At 52.7% G+C, this 23,197-nt stretch overlaps 1 protein-coding gene across 1 annotated transcript; it reads right to left on the bottom strand.

Moving 5' to 3' along the window:
* Positions 1–7,148: 7,148 nt before the first annotated feature.
* LOC133362595 (cadherin-2-like) lies at positions 7,149–22,984 on the bottom strand. Its single transcript, XM_061581524.1, has 15 exons — positions 22,657–22,984; positions 20,863–21,042; positions 19,160–19,309; positions 17,822–17,966; positions 16,874–17,046; positions 15,602–15,739; positions 14,847–15,032; positions 13,477–13,584; positions 12,306–12,448; positions 11,150–11,295; positions 10,758–10,991; positions 9,698–9,940; positions 9,424–9,560; positions 8,953–9,129; positions 7,149–7,391 (listed from the first exon to the last, which is right to left on the bottom strand). The coding sequence occupies exons 1-15, from the start codon at positions 22,732–22,734 to the stop codon at positions 7,149–7,151; spliced, it is 2,481 nt and encodes an 826-aa protein (XP_061437508.1). The 5' UTR covers positions 22,735–22,984.
* Positions 22,985–23,197: the final 213 nt, after the last annotated feature.

The following is a 23,197-nucleotide window of genomic DNA, read 5'->3' as shown; positions in this document are numbered from 1 at the left end:
GTAAAGCTTTCGTAACTGCAGGGATTCATCTTCTTGGTTCTTTCGGTAAAGTCACGTAGAAGGGAAGTAATAAAATAAAAAAAATAAAACATAATAAAATAATAAAAATTAAACGTTATTAAATTTCGATTTAAAGCTTTCGTGACTGCAGGGATTCATATGCTTGGTTCTTTCGGTAAAGTCGTCACGTAGAAGGGAAGTAATAAAATAATAAAAATAAAACATAATAAAATAATATAATAATATAATAAAATATTATATAATAATATAATAACATAATAAAGATAAAACATAATAAAATAATAAAAATTAAACGTAATTAAATTTCGATTTAAAGCTTTCATATTCTTGGTTCTTTCGGTAAAGTCACGTAGAAAAATAATATAAATATAAAACAATGTAAATTCTCACGACGTTTCGACTGCAACACCAGCAGCCATCGTCATCAGGTGCGAAATCCACAGCAAGAAAATTAGAAAAAAGTGACAGTTTTAACAATCGTGATTTGAAGCTTCCGTGGCTGCAGGAATCCATACTCTTTCTTAATTTTAGAACTTCCGTGACTGCAGGAATTATTATTTGGTTCTTTCGGTAAAGTCACGTCTAAAGATAAAAAATAATAAATTAAATAATAGCATACTACGACGTTTCGATTGCAACACAAGCAATCATCACCAGGCATAATGAAATAGCGACATAGAATCTAACCATAAAACTATAGACCAGGGGTTGGCAACCTACGGCTCCGGAGCCGCATGCGGCTCTTTACAGGCTGCTTCTTGACGATATGTACAGTATGTACTCAGATGCATTGCGGCTCTTGAAATACTGAATTTTGTACCGAATTGGAAAGAAATGGCTCTTCTTGTTATTTTGGTTGCCGACCCCTGCTATAGACAGACATATAAGCAGACAGATATCACCAAGATACACAGAGAGAGAGCAACACAGGCACAGAGAGGGGTGATCGTCTCTGTGGCGAGGCCTTAAATAGACAGAGGCAAAGTCACGTGGGTAGAAAATTACCAATACATTATTTAAAAATGAAAGGTTCTGCAGTTCCACTGCTGAATTATTATTTTTTTTCACCCGAGGATGACCGCTTGTGTTGGGATCGAAACGTCGTGACATTATTCTTATTTTGTTTTCTAAAGAACCAAAGAGTTTATTATATACATTTTATTATTCATCATTGATCAGTTCTAGATTTGAAGCTTTCGTGACTGCAAGGATTCATATTCTTAGGTTTTTTCGGTAAAGTCCATAACAAAGGCTCACCCTCTTAAGCCTCACCTTACCATATGAATAAAAAATTAACCCGTAAAAACAAAGTTTTTCACTATAAATCCTTTAAATGCGTGGCATCGGCTAGAGTCCTCTCGTCCTCTGGCTTCAGATGGCTGCCACCTATGGGTCAGATGATTGTCTGCCACCATTAAGCAATTGGTAATAAAACATTTATTTATTTTTCTCTAAACAGTGTAAAATTTTGGAAAAAAATTTTCACGAAACATTGTCTCGTACAACGAGTCTGTGTGCAAAATGTCAACTCGATTGGATCACGGGAAGTGGGTTAAAAAACGACTGAAAGATTTGCACGGTCGTAAGCAAGCAAGCAAGCGAACTTAATATAAAGGATTTAAAAAGTGTGCCGTACTTGGCCCTTCCCCCCTCTCCAACCATTATATAAACGGAGTGGTAGCTCCTGTAATCTCTCATTTACTTGATACGGCTGTCGTGGCTGTGACGGTCCCACCTGAAGACGGAAGCTTGTGTTGCCTCCGAAACGTCGTGATTTTTATTTTATTTTACTTTTATTAATTTTAACGTTTTACCTACACGGTGACTTTACCAAAAAAACCTAAGAATAAGAACATTGATCATTATTAATATTCATGTGACAAGACCACGAGTTCCCCCGTGCGAACATGAATTGTATTAAACACGTATCCCCAGCGTTGTGCCGTGTTGTAATTCGGGCTGGATTATCCGATTCTATGTTGTCATCCAGTAGATTTGTTTCGTCACAACAGACCTGGTCTTCACCTGAGGACGGCTGCTTGCGTTGTGGCCGAAACGTCGTGAGAATTATTTTATTATGTTTTATTATTTTATTATTTCCATTCTACGTGATGACTTTACCGACAGACCTGTTCTTCACCTGAGGACGGCTGCTTGCGTTGTGGCCGAAACGTCGTGAGAATTGTATTTTATTATGTTTTATTTTTATTATTTATTACTTCCCTTCTACGTGACTTTACCGACTGACCTGTTCTTCACCTGAGGACGGCTGCTTGCGTTGTGGCCGAAACGTCGTGAGAATTGTATTCTATTGTTTCATTTTTATTATTTTATTTCTACCGAAAGAACCAAGAAGATTATTTGTGTTTGTCACACGGTGCCGCTATTTAGTCGTGTAACGGTATTTATCAGGTCCCTGTGGGGTGGGCTGGTAGCAACGACCAAATACGATACGAAGGGAGAGTTTGAGGCCTAGTTCTAGGCTTTAGGCCTAGCTGTAGGCTTTAGGCCGCTGTGAGTTAATTTTTATTTAAATGTTTTAATTATTAATGTAAAAGCTTTAAATTGAAATGTTTCTATTTAAAAACATCAGGGAATGTAACATTGTTAAACATTAACTCCCTTTCACACACGCGGGGGTACGATACGAAGGGAGAGTTTGAGGCCTAGTTCTAGGCTTTAGGCCTAGCTGTAGGCTTTAGGCCGCTGTGAGTTTTTAATTTAAATGTTTTAATTAAAAGCAATCTCAGGGAATTATAAGGGAATGTTACACTTGTTTAGCCAGGAAAGCCTCACTGAGTCTAAAGGTTTTTGTAGGGTCCTGCCAAGTGTTTGCAGTAGGGGGCGATGTTGCTACACCTAATCGGACATCGGACGGACGGACGATGTAATCTATTGTAGGCTGGTCCACTTCGTTCCTACCAGTATAACACCGGCGTACATTGGCGGCTCTGCACGTCACGCGCAAACTTGTCGAATCAAAGGGCGTCACGGGGGCTTCGAGGGAGCGGCTAAAGCGACGGCACGGTGACAGTGCGTCGCTCGCTCCCTCGTCCAGAGCACCGGCTCAAGGGGGAGCCACGGGGCACAGCGCTGTCCCCTCAAAGTTAATGCCACTATCACTGTCACTATCACTACCCCTATCACTATGCATATCACTATCACTACTGGCTATCACTACCCCTATCACTACCCCTATCACTATAACTACCCCTATCACTACCCCTATCACTATCACTACCACTACCCCTATCACTACCCCTATCACTACCACTACCCCTATCACTACCACTACCCCTATCACTATCACTACCCATATCACTATCACTACCCCTACCCCTGTCACTACCCCTATCACTACCCATATCAGTACCCGGGCGCCATTTTGACCGCGACACAGAACCCGGGCTCCATTTTGTTGCAGCGATGCCACCGAGCGCGTCTTCGGGAGCGCCGTTACGCCGGTGAGTGTTTCACCTCCGGCTCGTCCAAACTTCGTCGGATGCGGCCTGTGCGTCCATCGCAGCTGGCGGTGACCGGACGTCGTTTCAAGACCGTTTTGATGCGGCTTTTCCAATGAATGCCTGGTGCGGTGTGTAAACATCGCCACTGGGAAGACAAAGGCGGCCAGAGAGGCGTGGTGCTGGCCTTTATAGGTGCTACTCGCAAACAGCACTTGCCCCAGCGGAAGTTCAACACGCACGTACAATTTGCGAGAGTTGGGGAGCACCCGGGTGGTGAATCTGCCGGTCATCTCAGTCGGTTCATCCCATGGCACCTAGGCCTGTCACGTCACCTCCTGCCGGCAGCGGGAGCCTTGGAACGATTCCTACGGACGTAGAGTGCACCTAGCCTGGCACAAGCGCGCCGGAGGCCATTGCGCAAGTCCGGCTCGGCCGTGCTCTCCCCCCTGTAGTCGACCACGCAACCCCAGATCTGTTGTTGTTCAATTTCTGCCCGGTACAAACGCTGGTCTGGTTCCGTTGGCGCAGCGAGCGAGTGAACACACGGCAGAGGCGTTGGCGTTAGGGAACGGGGGCCATCGTTTATTGTAAAACCGTTGGGGGGTGAATCGTGTAATTGTACACACGTGTACACACCTGCGCACACCTCTACAAAAAAGCCGCCTCTTATTGCAGTTGACAAAAGGGTGCCCCCCCCCTCTCTCCTCTCTCTCCCCACCTTCCCCCCCCCCTCTCCCGTGCCCCCCATCACGCGGTCGGGGGGGGGGAGGAGGGCGGGGGGGGAGCGGCTGCACTACAAGAACACGGGAGGGGAAACACAAGACAACGACGACACTGAAAACACTTTTATAATCGTAAAAAAAAAATCATCAATAAAATCAAACTACTGCTCGCTACCGCACGCGCCTGACTGCCAGGCAACTGTTGAATTTGATTGCCAGGCAATTGTAAATGTTGCCAGGGCAACAGTGTTAGTTGCCGGGGTACCCGGTCCACCTGGTTGCCGGGCAACCCGCCTGAAAGCGATTAGTCTTGTACCGTTCAAAGCGCAGGGGGTGGCGTACTGCAAGTTGCACATCGCAAACCTGCTGGCAACCACGTGGATTGAACCCCTACACCAGGGGTCGGCAACCAAAATAACAAGAAGAGCCATTTCTTTCCAATTCGGTACAAAATTCAGTATTTCAAGAGCCGCAATGCATCTGAGTACACACTGTACATACGTACTCATCGTCAAGAAGCAGCCCGTAAAGAGCCGCATGCGGCTCCGGAGCCGTAGGTTGCCGACCCCTGGTGTAGTGTATAGTGTAGTGTATAGTGCAGTGTATAGTGTAGTGTATAGTGTAGTGTATAGTGTAGTGTGTAGTGTATAGTGTAGTGTAGTAGTGTAGTAGTGTATAGTGTAGTGTAGAGTGTAGTGTAGAGTGTAGTGTAGAGTGTAGTGTATAGTGTAGTGTATAGTAGTGTATAGTGTAGTGTATAGTGTAGTGTATAGTAGTGTAGTGTATATAGTAGTGTATAGTAGTGTATAGTGTAGTGTATAGTAGTGTAGTGTATAGTGTAGTGTATAGTAGTGTATAGTGTAGTGTAGGTTGCCGACCCCTGCCCTACACTCTCCCTCCCCTCCCACCTCCTGGGTGAACCCTTTCCCTACCCACCCCCCTTGTTGGGTGGGATGTGGAACAGCCCAATAAACTAATTTTCCATGCGACTAAACTGGCACGGGGTGGGGTAAGAGGAGAGAAAGTTGGCCGGTAGGTGGTGGGGCGATTTGGGGTGAGATGTTATTGTCTCGGCGGTTTCCGAATGAGTGACTGGTCTGAGCGTGGCCGTCGTGTATTGTTTCCGGCAATGCAATGATGTTTCGATTTGAAGCTTCTTTCGTGACTGCAGGGATTCATCTTCTTGGTTTTTTCGGTAAAGTCGTCACGGAGAAGGGAAGTAATAAAATAATAAAAATAAAACACAATAAAATAATTCTCACGACGTTTCGGCCACAACGCAAGCAGCCGTCTTCAGGTGAAGAATGAGACACTGCCAAGCTTGGAGCTTATATATAAGCTGGGTTCATTGCTTCTACATAATGTTAACATTCCCTCCCTTTGTTAATGCTACTCCCTGCACCCTCCCTTGGTGCTGCTGATCCTGCATAATGCACGGGCATAATATGACTTTGAAACCCCCCCCCGCCCACCTCCTACGCATTTCCCATGAATATGCTAAACTCCTCTTGATATGCACGTTCTTTTGTCAAGGCGCTCTTCTTCCACCTCCAACCCAGCTTATATATAAGCTCCTAGCTTGGCAGTGTCTCATTCTTCACCTGAGGACGGCTGCTTGCGTTGTGGCCTGAAACGTCGTGAGAATTATTTTATGTTTTATTTTTTTTATTTTATTACTTCCCTTCTACGTGGTGACTTTACCGAAAAAACCAAGAAAATGCAATGATGGTTCATGAGTCTGGAGTTGTGTAGTAGGGGGTGAGGGACTTAACTACAATTAGAGTTCAGGGGGATCCCGCCTGGGAACTCATGGGCAGCGTCACTTAGGGGAGTCGCTCCGACATACCAACTGGAGTGTTAGCGACGGCGTTCGCTTAAAATCGCTCGCCCACTCTGCCCCCCGCCACCCGCTCACCCGACCAGCTCACCCGGCCCACTCACCCTTTTTAACCGGCGATCGTGACGGGCGAGCCGGCCGGTTTTGTCTCAAACCAACGTTCGGCGTCGTTGCCAATTCGTCGACAAGGAACCTCTCTCGTCCAAGGTCGCGACGCGGAGGACTTTCTAAAAAGCTACCGGGTTTCTAAACACATCGTAAACCCGACGCAGGGTCGGCTTCGTCCGTACCCACAGATACGGAATCGCGTCTTGAACCAACGCAGATTTCCCCTCGCCGGGCACTCCCGGGGCTGGAGGAACCATCACGGTGTCGTCCCTCGTACCACGAAGACGTTACACGAACCGTCGCCTCGTCCTCCTGTCGGGTTATACCTCCGCTCCCCCCCAAAAGAAGAAAACAAGGAGTAGCCTCCAAACTCAAAATTGCTGCCAGCGGGCAGGCGGGCTGCTGGCTGGTGGATCGGCGGTCCAGCCGGTGCCACTGTTGTCGTGGGTGGGCGCTGGGTTAGGCGAGGCTGTGTGTGTGGGGGGCATGAGTGGAGGTGCATGGTGGGCGGGGGGGGTGGGATGATGACGAGGAGAGAGTGGCGTTGAGAGGTGGTGGTGGGGGGCAGGGTGGTGGTGGGTGGGCACTGGGCTAGGCGAGGCTGACAGGTGCGTGTGTGGGGGGGCATGAGCGGAGGTGGGGGGGGCGGATGACGACGAGGAGAGAGTGGCGTTGAGAGGAGGTGGTGGGGGGCAGGGTGGTGGTGAGTGGACACTGGGCTAGGCGAGGCTGTGGGGGGCATGAGCGGAGGTGCACGGTTGGGGGGGGGGGGGGTAGAATGACGATGAGGAGAGAGTGGGGTTGAGAGGAGGTGGTGGTGGGGGGCAGGGTGGTGGTGGGTGGGCGCTGGGGTAGGCGAGGCTGACAGGTGCGTGTGTGTGGGGGGGGGGGCATGAGCGGAGGTGGGGGGGGGGGATGACGATGAGGAGAGAGTGGCGTTGAGAGGAGGTGGTGGGGGGCAGGGTGGTGGGTGGTGGGTGGTGGTGGGGGGGGGTCTCAGTCGTCACAGCCGCAGCCGTACAAGTCGGCGAGCTTACGGAAGTGCGGCCCCCACGAGTTGAGACGGTCGTAGTCGTGGTCGTCGCCGCTGCCGCCGCTGCCGCCCCCCTCCCCCCCCGAGCTCAACGAGTCGAGCGAGCTGAGCAAGGAGCCGGCCAGCGAGCCGGAGCCCTCGTAGTGGAACACGTGCAGAGAGTCGTAGGGGGCTGCCATCGTGTCGCTGTCGGCCGTGAGCAGGCCCTGAAAGTCAGATCACCACCACCACCATTACCGCCGCCACCGCCACCGCCACCACCGCCAACACCGCCGCCAACACCACCATCGCCACCATCATCACCACCACCAACACCACCCCCACCACCACCCCCACCACCACCCCCACCCCCACCACCACCCCCACCACCACCACCACCATCACCGCCACCCCCATCACCACCACCACCACCGCCGCCAAAAACAACACGGGAGACAAACGATGACGTTAACGACGTCAGCAACGACGATGACGTCATCGACAGCCGATGACAATGATGATGTTTGTAAAAGCATCAGCAATGATACAAACATCGGCACCGACGATGACGTCATTAGCATCGACAGCCGATGACGACGACGACGCGAGTAGCAATGACAAAATGTAGCCATGGCATCAACAAGATCGGCAATTGCTTCTAGATTTGAAGCTTTCGTGACTGCAAGGATTCATATTCTTAGGTTTTTTCGGTAAAGTCACCGTGTAGGTAAAAACATTAAAATTGATAAAAGTACATTATTTTATTTGACTTTAATTAATTTTAATGTTTTACCTACATGGTGACTTTACCGAAAAAACCTAAGAATATCAGCAATTGCATCGGCAGCAACGACGACATCACCCACGATGGAGACGACATCATCATCTACACGCTGTGCACCGCGTGGTGGAGCAGTGGTGTAGTGGCCAGTGCGCTGCGCTACGTATGTGTACATGTACAACTTCCATTTCACCGTACGTAGCCAACTGCGCTAATTGAAGGCGTTACGAACGCGGCGACCCGAGTTCAATTCCCGCTCACGGCCAACACCGTCAGTGACGATTATTTGAACCGGTCCTGGGCCTCCCCTAGGTAGACTCAGCCTCAAGTGAGTACCTGGTGCGGTGTGTAAACATCGCCACTGGGGAGACAAAGGTGGTCGGGTGTGGTGCTGGCCACCCACCCCCTCGTGTGCCGTGCCGGCCTTCATAGGTGCTACTCGCTAACAGCACTTGCCCCTACAGTCTGTTAAGGCTACACGGGGGATCTTTGTCTTGTGTGTGTGTGTATGAGGTGGGTGGGAGGGACGAGTGCTCATTAGCATATTGACTCGTGTGGATTCATTTCTGGTGATGGTGGTAGCTGAGATTACTACTGAAGGTGAGTATTGGTGGTGATGGTGGTGGTGGTGATGGTGGTGATGGCAGTGATGATGGTGATGGTGGTGGTGATGGGGGTGGTGATGCTGATGGTGGTGGTGGTGGCAGTGATGATGGTGATGGTGGTGATGGTGGTGATGGTGGTGATGGCAGTGATGATGGTGATGGTGGTGATGGTGGTGATGGTGATGGCAGTGATGATGGTGATGGTGGTGGTGATGGCAGTGATGATGGTGATGGTGGTGATGGCAGTGATGGTGGTAATGGTGATGGCAGTGAATGTGGTGATGGTGGTGGCGATGGCGGCGGCGGTTCACGTGCGCGGCGCTGGGTTCGGTCGTGTGCGGTTCCATCCCCTGCGTGCGTGCGACGTTTGCCACCTCTCCCCCCCCCCCCGTCACCACCCACCTCGTTGATGAAGTCGCCCATGTCGCTGGGGTGCGGTGCCCCCGAGCGGGACGGGTGGCACGGCTCGGCCACCGACGGCCACTCGTCCGGGTGGTGCACGACGCCGGGGCCCTTGAGGTACGGCGCCCCGAGTCGCAGCAGCTCGCTCAGGAGCTGCAGCTGCGCCGGGTCGTAGTCCTGCGCCGGCGAACGCAATACGCACCGTCACGCCGGCTCACCGCGCCGTTGTTTCACCGCGCCGGCGCGTGGACACGTAGGCACCGCCGCCGCCGCGAGAGAGTCTCTCGCTGGACAGTCAAACGGCGCTACTGTCCCCAACCCGCATCACCGTCTCGCCGCACCGCAAACTCGCCGTGCCGCCGCCGCCGTCTCACCGCACCGGGCGCACCGCACCGTCGCACCGCCTAAACGAACCGCCTAGCCGCGCGAGCGCGCCGCGCGTCGTGTGTGGAGCGGCGTGCCGCCTCTCACCCCCCGGTCCTCCTCCCCCCCGCCCTCCTCGTCGTAGTTGAAGACGTTGTCCAGCACGTCGTGGTCGAAGAGCGGCCGCTTGGCGACGAGGTCCCGCCCGCGGCGTCTCTTGTGCACCGCGGAGAGCAGCGCCACGACTGCACGCCGGGACAGCACGCCCCGTTAAAAAACCACGAAAGCCTCCGTCGACCAACGGCGATCGCGCCGCGCAGATCCCCGTGCCGGGGGGCCACGTCCGCGGCACCGGGTCCCCCCGACGAAGCCGACGACTCACCGAGCAGCAGCAGCAGCAGCAGCAGGCTGAGGATGATGGACGCGACGGCGCCGATGCCGAGGCCGGCGCCGGCGGCGCGGTCGACGCGGTCGACGCAGTCGCCGTTCCGGTCGCATGCGCACACCGTCACCCGGAGCTCCGACAGGGCGCTAGCCGGGGGGTAGCCCGAGTCCGAGATGAGCAGCGGCACCGAGTAGATGCCCTCGGGCAGCGCAACCCTCGCGCGCAGCCGCGAGCTGCTGCCTGTAGGCCGGCCGGGAGGGGAGGGGGGGTAGGGAGCAGAGCGCGGTGCGAGCGGCGAGCGTGAAGCGGAACCCGTGGCGGCGTACGCATTGCCGGAAACAAAATATGACGACGCGGCTCTCGGCCACGCCCCGACCAGCCGCTCATTCGGAAACCGCCGAAGGAATCCGAAGAGTCGGGGCGGCAAACATTTTCTCAACTCTCGTCGATGAATTTCAATTTAAAGCTTCTTTCGTGACTGCAGGGATTCATCTTCTTGGTTCTTTCGGTAAAGTCGTCACGTAGAAGGGAAATAATAATAAAACAATAAAAATAAAACATAATAACATCATTCTCACGACGTTTCGGCCACAACGCAAGCAGCCGTCCTCAGGTGAAGACCAGGTCTGTCGGGGAGACAGCGTCTGAATCACCTGAGGACGGCTGCTTGCGTTGTGGCCGAAACGTCGTGAGAATTATTTTATTACTTCCCTTCTACGTGACGACTTTACCGAAAGAACCAAGAAGATCTTGTCGATGAGTCGCGGGGTACAGATTGACAAAAACGGACCACTCGTTCAGTTACTTTGGTACCGGTTGGCTGGGCAAGGACGATGACATGTCGCAGGTGCAACGCTGCACCGCCCTCCTCTGCTGACAACGCAGGCCAACGGCAGCAAGGCGGGGGCAGAGCGGGCAGGGAGCGGCGGTGCAAGCGTAGGACGTGATGGCGAGCGAGCGATTGCCGCGCGATCGCGAGCAAGCGAACGGGTGCGGGTGGTGCAGTTCAAGGGCAGCACGGGCAACGGGGGGCGGGGCGGGGGTGGTGACCACGCACCGTCGAGCCGGTGGACGGTCCAGTTGTTGTTGAGGGCGGGGTTGCCGGGCGGCAGCCGGAAACCGAAGGGGCTGCCGTTGAAGTCTTCGTCGGCGTCCCTGGCGGTGACGTTGACCGCGGCGCCGCCCGGCACGCCGCACGCGGTGGCCTCGTCGGGCCAGACGACCGGAGCGTTGTCGTTGATGTCCGACAGCCGCAGCGCCAGCGTCCCCGTGCCGCTCGCGACGGGGCTGCCTGCTCCCGCCGGCACGCGGAGACGACAGAGACCCCCCGGCACTCGTCAGCGGCCTTCTACAAAGCGCCGTCGGGTGAGGCGAAGCGCCGTCGTGCGTGCGAGCGGCACCTGCGAAGGCCGGCACGGCACGCGGTGGGGAGGGGGGGGCAGCTCTCACCGTCATCCGTGGCCAGGAAGGTGGCCGTGTAGGTGTTGGCGTGCACCAGGGCGGCCGCCTCGCGGTCAAGCACCACGGCGGTGGTCACCTGGCCGCTCACGGGGTCGATGTCCAGCCAGTCGCCCGGCACCCAAAGCTTCGTGTAGCTGCACGCGGCACCGATCGCGCAGCCACACGCACGCACAGGTGAGGCGCGCGCACCTGAGTCTCGCACAGGTCAACAGAATTGAGTCGCACACAGAGAGGTGAGTCGCTCGGCCGAACAGAATTCACACAGTCGATTCACACAGCTGAGTGTCACACAGCCGAACAGAGAGTGAGTCGCACACAAGAGGTGAGTCGCTCGGCCGAACAGAATTCACACAGTCGATTCACACAGCTGAGTGTCACACAGCCGAACAGAGAGTGAGTCGCACACAAGAGGTGAGTCGCTCGGCTGAACAGAGTTCACACAGGCGATTCACACAGCTGAGTGTCACACAGCCGAACAGAGAGTGAGTCGCACACACACACAGACACGGAGGGTGGGAGGATGGGTTGGCTGGCCGGGGCGGCGACGGGAGCGGACGGGAGTGGACGGTTGGGAAACAGTGGCGGCTCCTGCAAAATCTCTCAGGGGGGGGCAAATGTCTGGATGATTGATAAGGATAAGGTCCACCCATGTAATGGATAAATTAACAGCTTAAGCATGTAAAGGCAACTTCACTTCTTTATTAATATTAATGAAAAATAAAGTGACTCTTACAATACATCTTGTTTGTTTCTATACTCACTATTAATACAATCCACTCAAGTTTCTTTTGTTAAAGATTCCACTAGGTGGCGACAAATTATATTGTTGGATGAAACGTGCTTACGTATGATGACGTAAGCACGTTAGTGCGAGCCCTCCCGGAAGCCGTAGAGAATGCATTGCAGCGCCCCCGTTCGAAAAAAAACATCTTTGAACGTAAGTCTATGGGAACACTCGGGGCGATTCTCAGCCGGAGTGAAATCGCCCAAAAAGAGGCGGTACTCCACAGAACGTGACATGACGCTGATTGGACTATATCCAGAGGCACAGTGACGGCTAGCGTGACTCTGTGGTTGAATGACATTGGTGGTGCGTCGCCCAATCGCCCTAATGAAGAAACCGCCCCTGCTGGGAAGGCCTCACCGCACGGCCTGCCTCTGCGCCGTGTCGGGGTCGCGGGCCACCAGGGTGGTCACGCGCTGGCCCACGGGGAGGCCCTCGGGAAGCTTCACCTCGCTCAGCAGCGGCTCGAACACCGGCCCCTCGTTCTCATCTTCCACCGTCACCTACCGGGGGGCGGGGGGGGCGAGGGGCTGTTAGCGAGCGCCTGTTAAGGTAGTGGGGGGGGGGGGGGGGCATGGTGCGGGCGGTCGTGCGGGAGGTGGTGTGGCCGTCACGAGAGATCCCCGCGTGTCACCCTGACAGACTGTTGGGGGGACGAGTGCTGCGAGCGAGCAGCACCTGTACGAAGGTCGGGGGGGCGGGTGGCCGGCACTGCGCCCGGCCGACCTTTGTCAACACCCGGTGGCTATGCTCACACACCGCACCAGGTACTCATTTCAGGCTGAGATGACCTAGGGGGAGGCCCAGGACCGATTGCGATAGAAAGGTCTACTGGACTTGAAACAAGTTAAATATCGGGGCGTTTGAGTTATTCGCTCTCATTGGCCCGAGGAAATTATCAATAATAAATGGGTATTCACAATCAACGTTTTTGGGTTTAGATCACCGCGTTATTTATAAATGTGTCGTAACCCTCCACCACCCGACACGGCCAATCGGTTTAAAAAGTGTCACGTTGACAAAAGACAAATTAGTTCACTGCTTTAGCCCCCACCGGTGTGTTGAAGCCACAACATTTACAATTTGAGTTAACGATGACGTCACCCTGCTGCTGCTGCTGCTCTATATAAGAACGGGAGACACAGCAGAGCCCCTCAACATTCTGGCGAATTGCGCGATGATGATGCTGGATGCAATTACCAGCGAAACGTCACAGCGCTACTCAAATTGTAAACGTTGTGGCTTCAACACACCGGTCTGGGGGCTAAAGCAGTGAACTATTTTGTCTTTTGTCAACGTGACACGTTTTTACTGATTGGCCGTGTCGGGTGGTGGAGGGTTACGACACATTTATAAATAACGCGGCGATCTAAACCCAAACACGTTGATCGTGAATAATATTGGTCGCGAAAGCCTGCTACGTGTTAGACTAATAAATGGGTACGACTAAAGTTTTGCTGTCTGAGGTGGTGTCAGTTTCTGCGCTGGTGCGAGGACTAAACATCTGGGCCGCAAAGTGACGGGCACTCACGGTGACGGTGGCGGTGCTCGCCGGTCCGAACTGCGCGCTCTCAAGCGAAACCTCGTTCTCCGCGGCGACGACGAGCTTGTACACCGACGAGGTCTCAAAGTCCAGGGGCTGCGGTCGTACACACACCACGCAAACGTTACCCTCCCAACAATCAAACGCTGCGTCATCGCCACCAACATCGCCACGACCGCTGCACAGTCACCAGCAACGCCAGTCACGTGACAGCCACCGTCGTCACCACCACCACCACCACCACCGTCCCCACGTCATAACCGCCGTCACCCATCGGCAACATCACCACGAAGTTCGCCTTGCCACCTCCCCATCACTATCATCGTCATCTTCTTATAGATTTGAAGCTTTCGTGACTGCAATGATTCATATTCTTAGGTTTTTTCGGTAAAGTCACCGTGTAGGTAAAAACATTAAAAAGTAAAATAAAATAAAAATCACGACGTTTCGGAGGCAACACAAGCTTCCGTCTTCAGGTGGTACCGTCACAGCCACGACAGCCGTATCAAGTAAATGAGAGATTGCAGGAGCTACCACTCCGTTTATATAATGGTTGGAGAAGGTGGTGGGGCAAGGGCCGCATACTTTTTATTAATATGGTAAGTATGCGGCCCTTGCCCCACCACTTTCTCCAACCATTATATAAACGGAGTGGTAGCTTCTGCAATCTCTCATTCACTTGATACAGCTGTCGTGGCTGTGACGGTTCCACCTGAAGACGGAAGCTTGTGTTGCCTCCGAAACGTCGTGATTTTTTTATTTTACTTTTTAATGTTTTTTACCTACCTGGTGACTTTACCGAAAAAACCTAAGAATATCATCATCATCATCGTCATCACGCGACCATCACCACCATCGCCATGTCAACCTCGCTTCACCATCAGCCACCCCATTCACCATCACTACCCTGTCAACGCATCACCACCACCACCACGCCACCTCTCCCCCATCGCCACCCAATCAACAACATTGCGACGCCACTCCCATCACCATTATCACCGCATCACCCTCCCCCGCCACCACGACCATTACCATCACTACCCCCATCATCGCCACCACTACTCCATCATCATCACCATCACCACTGCCCCATTACCACCTCATATCATCACCACCACCACCACCACCACTACCCCATCATCATCCTCATCACCTACGTTACCCCATCACCATGACCACCATATCATCACCACCACGACCTCACCATCACCACTGTCACTACCCGACCACCATCACCACCATATCATCACCACCACGACCTCACCATCACCACTGTCACTACCCGACCACCATCACCGTCTCCGCCACGGCAGTGTGTGCGACAGACCCCCCCCTCCCCCCACCACCGCGCCCCTAACCTTGACGACGTAGAGCCTGCCGTCGTTGGTGCGGGGGTCGGTCTCCACGGCGAAGTTCTTGCCGGGGTCCCCGCCGCGCACCACGTAGCGGGCCCGCCACGCCGGCGTGCCGGGCTCGTCCGTGTCCGTCACCGTCAGCGTCGTCACCGTCACGTTCACCGCGTTCTCGCGCGCCGTGCCGCGGAACTGTGACGGAGACGGTGACGGGGGGGGGGGGCGTCGTCAGGTCATTGTTCCGCTAGCCTCAAAAATATAATAAATATTTATATTCTTAGGTTTTTTCGGTAAAGTCACCGTGTCGGTAAAAACATTAAAAAGTAAAATAAAATAAAAAAATCACGACGTTTCGGAGGCAACACACAAACGTCGTGATTTTTATTTTATTTTACTTTTTAATGTTTTTACCTACAAGGTGACTTTACCGAAAAAACCTAAGAATATGAAGCATTGCAGTCACGAAAGCTTCAAATCTAGAATAAATATTTGACCAGGTAAGGCCCCACACGGAGCTATGTGTGGTGGCACGGTGAGTGTGGTGGCACGGTGCGTGTGGTGGCACGGTGAGTGTGGTGGCGCGGTGAGTGTGGTGGCACGGTGCGTGTGGTGGCACGGTGCGTGTGGTGGCACGGTGAGTGTGGTGGCGCGGTGAGTGTGGTGGCACGGTGCGTGTGGTGGCACGGTGAGCGTGGTGGCGCGGTGAGCGTGGTGGCACGGTGAGTGTGGTGGCACGGTGAGTGTGGTGGCGCGGTGCGTACGGTTATGCCCGTAAACTCGGGGGGATTGTCGTTTTTGTCGGCGACGGTGACGATGGCGGTGGCCATGTTCTTGAGGCCGATGTCCGGGTCACCCTCCATGTCCGAGGCCTGCACCACCAGCATGTACTGCGGCGTTCGCTACATCGACGGGGCACACAGACACACCCCTTAAAGATCAACAAACGAGGACAAGGATTCCTCGTGTAGCCTCAACAGAACTTTGTTGGGGCAAGCGCCGTTAAGCGAGCGGCAACTGCGGAAGGCCGGCACGTCGCACGAGGAGGAGGCGGGTGGCCAGCACCACGCCCGGCCGCCTTTGTCTCCCCAGTGGGGATGTTTGCACGCTGCAGCAGCTACTCGTTTGAGGCCGAGTCGACCGTCACCAGTGTCGAATCGAACTCGGGTGCCCGGGTTCGTAGCGGAGCGCGCTGGCCGCGACACCGTCGCTTCCGATACGCGCGGCACACAACATTAAGAAGCCATATTCTTAGGTTTTTTCAGTAAAGTCACGTGACTTTACCGAAAAAACCTAAGCATATGAAACCTTGCAGTCACGAAAGCTTAAAATCTAGAACTGATCAATGATGAATAATAAAATGTATATAATATACTCTTTGGTTCTTTAGAAAACAAAATAAGAATAATGTCACGACGTTTCGATCCCAACACAAGCGGTCGTCCTCGGGTGGAAAAAATAATAATTCAGCAGTGGAACTGCAGAACCTTTCATTTTTAAATATTGGTAATTTTCTACCCACGTGACTTTACCGAATGAACCAAAGAGTATGGATTCCTGCAGCCACGGAAGCTTCAAATCACGATTGTAAAAACCGTCACTTTTTTCAAATTGTCTTGCTGTGGATTTCGCACCTGATGACGATTGCTGCTTGTGTTGCAGTCGAAACGTCGTGAGAATTTACATTGTTTAATATTTATATTATTTCTATTATTATTTCCCTTCTACGTGACTTTACCGAAAGAACCAAGAAGATGAATCCCCGCAGTCACGAAAGCTTTAGAATTAAGAAGCCACTGCAGCTGAAAACTCGTTTCTTCAGATCCGCTTTTCGTGTTAAGCCTGTCGCCCTTCCCTCGCACCTCCGTTCAGCGCGGTCGTCTACGACGTACGGTGCGCGACAGACGCTCAACGTACGTGCATATACACACCGACAACACGAGTGTAACACCGTACACACAACCCCAGAGATTAGCCACCACCCCCCGGACCGACATCGGCCAATCGGCGGCGGTTACCGCGGGACAACGACCCACCTCGCGGTCCAGCCCGGCGGCGATGGTGCTGATGACGCCTGTGGTGTTGTCGATGGTGAACAGGCGGTCCACGGGCACCTTGGGAATCTGCGACAAGATCCTGTAGCGGATCATGCCGTTGGCCGATAAGGCGTCGTCCTTGTCACTCGCCGTTACCGTCATCACTGGCGTGCCTGCCGGGGGAGGGAGGGCAGGGAGGGATGCGTGGACATGGTGACTCTAAAGAACAAACATTATATTCACTCCATCTCTTCTCTAGCCCGTGCCGCGCCCGTTTAGCCCCCTCGATCCGGCCAAACAAAAGCTGTTTCGGCATGCGGTAACTGGGCATGCGGGCTACATGACCCAGCCATATGCCGGAGGAGCTCACGGATGGGACTTTGTCCAGATCTTTCAAGGATACGTGAGCTCCTCACACAATCCAGCCTGGTCAAACCCAGGATGAATCGTAGGCAGGCAAGCCTAAATGTTTCCAACCGGCGAAGATGTTCCATTAGGGGGGTCCACGTTTCACAAGCGTAGAGAAGGGAGGGAATGACTGTGTCCGAGAAGACCTGAAGCTTCGTGCGGCGCAACAGACCAGGTAGCTACCACACAGCGTTACGCAACCGATGAAAAGATAATGCCGCTCGACTGATTCAGAGCGAGACCTCTGCTGTCAAACCGGAGCTGGTCATGAGCACATTGCCCAGGTATGGGTAAGCTCTCCACTCTCTCCACAACTGCCCTATCACCAATTGAGAGTTGTGAGAGTGGAGTCAAACCGGAGCTGGTCATGAGCACACTGCCCAGGTATGGTAAGCTCTCCACTCTCTCCACAACTGCCCTATCACCAATTGAGAGTTGTGGGGGTGGAAGTGTCCGTTGTTACAAAACACCCAGGCAGGTGCTGTCACTATCACACCCCCGTCACCGCCGCGCCCGTCTGTGCCCGTCCGCACGCCGCACCTGGTGGGGAGCCCTCATCCACGGAGCCCTGGAACACGGTCGCGTCGAAGTTGGGCCTGTTGTCGTTGAGGTCGATCACTTTAATGAGGAGATCTACGGGATTCTCCACGGGATGCCCGTTCACATCCACCGCGTGGCCCTTCAGCTGCAGCGGGCACGCAACGCACACGCAACGCACACGCAACGCACACGCAACGCACACGCAACGCACACGCAACACACGCAACGCACACGCAACGCACACACAACGCACACGCAACACACACGCAACACACACACAACGCACAAGAAAAACACACACGCAACACACACTCAACACACACGCACACGCAACGCACACGCAACGCACACACAACACACACGCAACGCACAAGAAAAACACACACGCAACACACACTCAACACACACGCAACGCACACGCAACGCACACGCAACGCAGTGGTTCTCTGAGAGTAGTACCTGGACCACCGACGAACCGCGACGGGACTCCTGGAGGTCCGCTGGGCTGCGAAGCCGATTGCAGGTTGATCCGCAAACGTTGACGCCTTTTGTTTCGGACGTTAATATTTTACTCGTGATATTGAAAATTGTAAATGAAATTAGGTAAACCGCCCCGATTGAATTACCCGAACCCCGAGATCTAAATTCTCCGCGAAAAAAAAACAAAACCGTTCTAGCCGCGTTAAGGTTCTTTTAATGTCGCGGTAATATGAATATAATTGAGTAATATTGTACTTAGAGAATTTAATGTTTTTGTCACCAGGTAGCGGGAGGGGCTTGCATCCCGGAAATGTTGACATTGACCGAGTGGCCCGGGGGACAGGACATTTGAGAACAGGTCCCTGCGGTGTGGGCTGGTAGGAACGAACAAATGAATGGCTATAATAAAATGAAATGGCGGGGGTACGATACGAAGGGAGAGTTTGAGGCCTAGTTCTAGGCTTTAGGCCTAGCTGTAGGCTTTAGGCCGCTGTGAGTTAATTGTTAATTTAAATGTTTTAATTAAAAGCAATCTCAGGGAATTATAAGGGAATGTTACACTTGTTTAGCCAGGAAAGCCTCACTGAGTCTAAAGGTTTTTTAATTAAAAAGCTATCTCAGGGAATTATAAGGGAATGTTACACTTGTTTAGCCAGGAAAGCCTCACTGAGTCTAAAAGTGTTTGCAGTAGGGGGCGATGTTGCTACACCTAATCGGACATCGGACGGACGGACGATATAATCTATTGTAGGCTGGTTCACTTCGTTCCTACCAGTAAAACTCCACAATAGAGGCCTGGACCTCGCTACGCCAACACACACGGGGGGTGTGTGGTGCTCGCGTGCGTGCGTACCTCACCAGATACTCTGCGACGAGCTCGCGGTCCAGGGTCTTGGTGACGGAGAGGCGCCCGGTCACGGAGTCCACGATGAAAACCCCGATGGGGTTCAGGTCAGCGCCAGGCCCCACGATGCTGTAGTGCACTTTCCTGTGCGCGTTCGATTTTATCTGTGGGGGCGCACGTGCGAAGGCGCAGGGGAGGCGGCAGGGGGCGGCGTTACGCTCTGCACCAGCGGTCGAGAACCTGTGGCTCGCGAGCCATATATGGCTCTTCTGGTGACGGCATATGGCTCCCAGACAATTTTGAGTTGAGAAAAAAATACAAAAATCAGTTTGGAACTGATTTTAAAATACTTGTGATATTGCTTAATAATACCGTGTCATTTTAAAGTGAACAGAAATTAGTTTTGAAGATAAATTTCACGGGTCACGGGGCCTCAACGCCTGCACGAAGCTCAACCTCACCACGTCGTACGAACCAGACTACACAAGGTCATCAGCAAAACCACGCAGCGCCAGAAGTCGCATTAAAAGTAAGACGTATTTAATTTATTATACGTTAAAAATTACTATATGGCTCTCAATGCAATATATTTAGAAATATTTGGCTTTTATGGTTCTCCCAGTCAAAAAGGTTCCCGACCCCTGGTCTACACGATAGCTACGCTCGACCATCGCGTGGAGACACGTACGCAAAGGTACCCCGGATAGCCTTCAACAGACTGCTGGGGCAAGTGCAGTTTGCGAGCAGCAGCAAATATGAAGGCCGGCATGGCGCGCGAGGGGGTGTGATATGCAGTTACCAACACACCCGGCCGCCTTTGTCTCCCCAGTGGAGACAGTTCTACATCGCACCGGGTACTTATTTGAGACCAAGCTCAGATAACCGTCACTGGGTGTGAGCTGTAAGTGGAAATCAAACTCACGTCACCAGGCTCAGAGCGTAGTGCGTGCTAACCAATTGGCAACAGCTCCTCCAACATATATACATGCGTACACACACACACACAAACATCACATGCTGATGTATGGCATGCTAAATACACCACCACAAACCCCAACAACAACAACCGCCATTCGCCACTAAGTGGCGGTGACGTCACCACGACGCTTGTGCCAGGCCATGTGCACCTTGAGGCTGCCACGTGAAGTGTCGAACGCCCGCTGGCAGGAGGTCACGGGGCAGACCCAGCAGGTGCCACGGGTCGACTGACCGAGATGACCGAGACGACTGGCTGATGCACCACCTGTGCCCCCTACTGTACCAACTTGCTGTGTTTTAGCCACACACACACACATTCACCCTTACACTCACCAACGCATGACATTCACACACTGCTGAAACAGGGGGTTGAACGTAGGCAGCACGGATCGAACCCAGGACCACCTTCCTTGCCGCGAGGTGAGAGCCGCGTCACCACCGCCGAACTGCCGCCACCGCCGTTACGACCGCCGCGACAGCGCTAGTCAACTTCAACGCCGGCGGGGGAGGGTCATGGGGGTAGACAGAACCGGCCCTAGATCTTTGGTGGCCCTAAGCAAAATTTGGTTGGAGGCCCCTTTGATGTATAATTTTTTTCACCCACTCGCTAGCAGTGACTCTAGGGGGCCCTCTGCTGACCACGGGGCCCTTTGCAATCGCAAGGGTCGCTTAGCGGCTGAGCCGGCTCTGGGGGTAGAGGGGGTGAGGGGAGGGAAGAGGGGAGGGGGGAGGCCTTTACCTGAACCAGATGCTTGGGGAAGGGACCGCGGTCGTTTTCGGCGACGCTGATTGCCGGGATGAGCCAGTTGCGCTTCTGCCGGCGCTGCCGCTGGAACAGGACGACGCCGCCCTCTTCCCCCGCAGCGCCGACGCCGCCCACCTCCACCTCCTGCTCCTGCTGCTGGCGCTCCATCTTTCCCTGCGAGGCAAAGCGGCGGAGGGGCAGGGGCGCGGCGACTCTGTTGGGACAATCTTAATTTTTGGAGCTTTCGTGACTGCAGGAATTATTCTTTGGTTCTTTCGGTAAAGTGACGTGTATAGATAAAATAATAAATTAAATAGCATACGACGTTTCGATTGCAACACAAGCAATCGTCGTCAGGTATAATGAAATAGCGACATAGAATCTAACCATAAAACTATAGACAGATATATAAGCACAGACATCACCAAGATACACAGAGAGAGAGCAACACAGGCACAGAGAGAGGTGATCGTCTCTGTGGCGAGGCCTTAAATAGACAGAGGGGGGCGGAGGCAGAGAGAGGGAGGGGGTAAGGAAAATATTTACATGTCAATGAGTAGGATTGTAAACATTAGTTTTATGACGTCATAATTGAGAGGGGGGGATAGGTCTGACTTTTTGTGACGTCATGTGACGAGAGGGGGCAGTTTTATGACGTCATAATTGAGAGGGGGGGGTCTGACTTTTTGTGACGTCATGTGACGAGGGGCGGGGGCAGAGCTTTATGACGTCATAATTGAGAGGGGGGTCTGGCTTTTTGTGACGTCATGTCACGTGGGGGGGCAGAGCTTTATGACGTCATAATTGAGGGGGGTCTGTCTTTTTGTGACGTCATGTGACGAGGGGGGGGGCAGAGTTTTATGACGTCATAATTGAGGGGGGGGAGGTCTGACTTTTGTGACGTCATGTCACGAGGGGGGGGTGTCAAAAATCGTCAAAAATCGCGTGACGTCATTTATGGACGGCCCCATAGGCAGCAAAAGGGGACGAGGGGGATGCGTGGAGAGCGAGCGGGCGCTTCTAAGGGGGTGGGTTGCTGATGAACGAGCTTGAAAAGGGGATGAAGGGGATAAGGATGCGAGATTTGAAGCTTTCGTGACTGCAAGGACTCATACTCTTTGCTGTTTTCGGTAAAGTTACCGTCTAGGTGAAACATTAAAGTTAATAAAAGTAAAATAGAATAAAAATTAATAAAAAATAAAATAAAAATCACGACGTTTCGGATGACGGAGGCTTGTGTTGCCGCCGAAACGTCGTGATTTTTATTATATTTTAATTAATTTTAATGTTTTACCTACGCGGTGACTTTACCGAAAGCACCTAAGAGTATGAGATTAATAAAATAAAATTAATAAAAGTAAAATAAAATAAAAATCACGACGTTTCGGAGGCGACACAAGTCTCCGTCATCCGAAACGTCGTGATTTTTATTTTAATTTTATTTGATTAATTTTATTTTATTAATTGTATACTCTTATGTGTTTTCGGTAAAGTCACCGTGTAGGTGAAACATTAAAATTAATAAAAAATAAAATAAAAATCACGACGTTTCGGATGACAGAGGCTTGTGTTGCCTCCGAAACGTCGTGATTTTTATTATATTTTTAATTAATTTTAATATTTTACCGACGTGACTTTACCGAAAATAAAAATCACGACGTTTCGGAAGCTTTTTTCCCTCCTAAACGTCGTGATTTTTATTTTATTTTATTAACTTTAATATTTCACCTACACGGTGCCTCAGAGTGAGGGGGTGATGATGCGTTGGGGGGTAAGAGGCCCCGTTACCTGACACTTGCTGCTCTGTTCCTCGCCTCTCCCTGTGTGCAGCAGCAGCAGACTTAGTAGTAGCAGTAGTCCCCTCATTTTGGGGGTTCACTTTTCGCGGCGGGGGGTCCCTGAATCACCTCAGGATCACCTCAGAGAAGGGAGCTCTCCCGTCTCAGCAGCGATGGAGGCTGCTGCTGTTGCTGCTGCTGCAAGGCTCCCTGATTGTTGTTGTTGTTGTGGGCGGTGGTGGCGAGGGGGTTGTTCCCTGGTCTCGCGAAGGGATCTCTGTGTGTCTGCGAGGGGGTCTAAGGGGGTCTAAGGGGGTCCCTCGTGTGTCTCTAGGGGACTCCTCTCAGCGACTGCGTCCGCAGGGGAAATGGCGCGAAGCTGAGAGAGGGTGGGGGGAGGGGCAGCGCATGATGACGTCACTTCCGGTGTGACCAGGGGGATAAAGGGGAGGGGGCAGTACCTGGGTGACGTCACTTCCCGTGTGACCAGGGGAGGGTGGGGGGGAGGGGCAGTACCTGGGTGACGTCACTTCCCGTGTGACCAGGGGAGG

The sequence above is a fragment of the Lethenteron reissneri genome, unplaced genomic scaffold (assembly GCF_015708825.2).
Source record: "Lethenteron reissneri isolate LAM-NWPU_2019-01 unplaced genomic scaffold, ASM1570882v1 scaffold_1539, whole genome shotgun sequence".
Taxonomy (NCBI): domain Eukaryota; kingdom Metazoa; phylum Chordata; class Hyperoartia; order Petromyzontiformes; family Petromyzontidae; genus Lethenteron; species Lethenteron reissneri.
This window is presented reverse-complemented; position numbering and strand designations above follow the sequence as displayed.

What these genes read in the sequence shown, in the direction of transcription:
- LOC133362595 (XM_061581524.1), bottom strand. Translation starts at nt 22,734, where the DNA reads ATGAGGGGACTACTGCTACTACTAAGTCTGCTGCTGCTGCACACAGGG. An exon ending in CCGAGTTTACGGGCATAACC is followed by an intron (nt 15,033 to 15,601) that starts GTACGCACCGCG and finishes TCTCCGTCACAG; the next exon opens with TTCCGCGGCACGGCGCGCGA. An exon ending in GCAGGCTCTACGTCGTCAAG is followed by an intron (nt 13,585 to 14,846) that starts GTTAGGGGCGCG and finishes GTACGACCGCAG; the next exon opens with CCCCTGGACTTTGAGACCTC.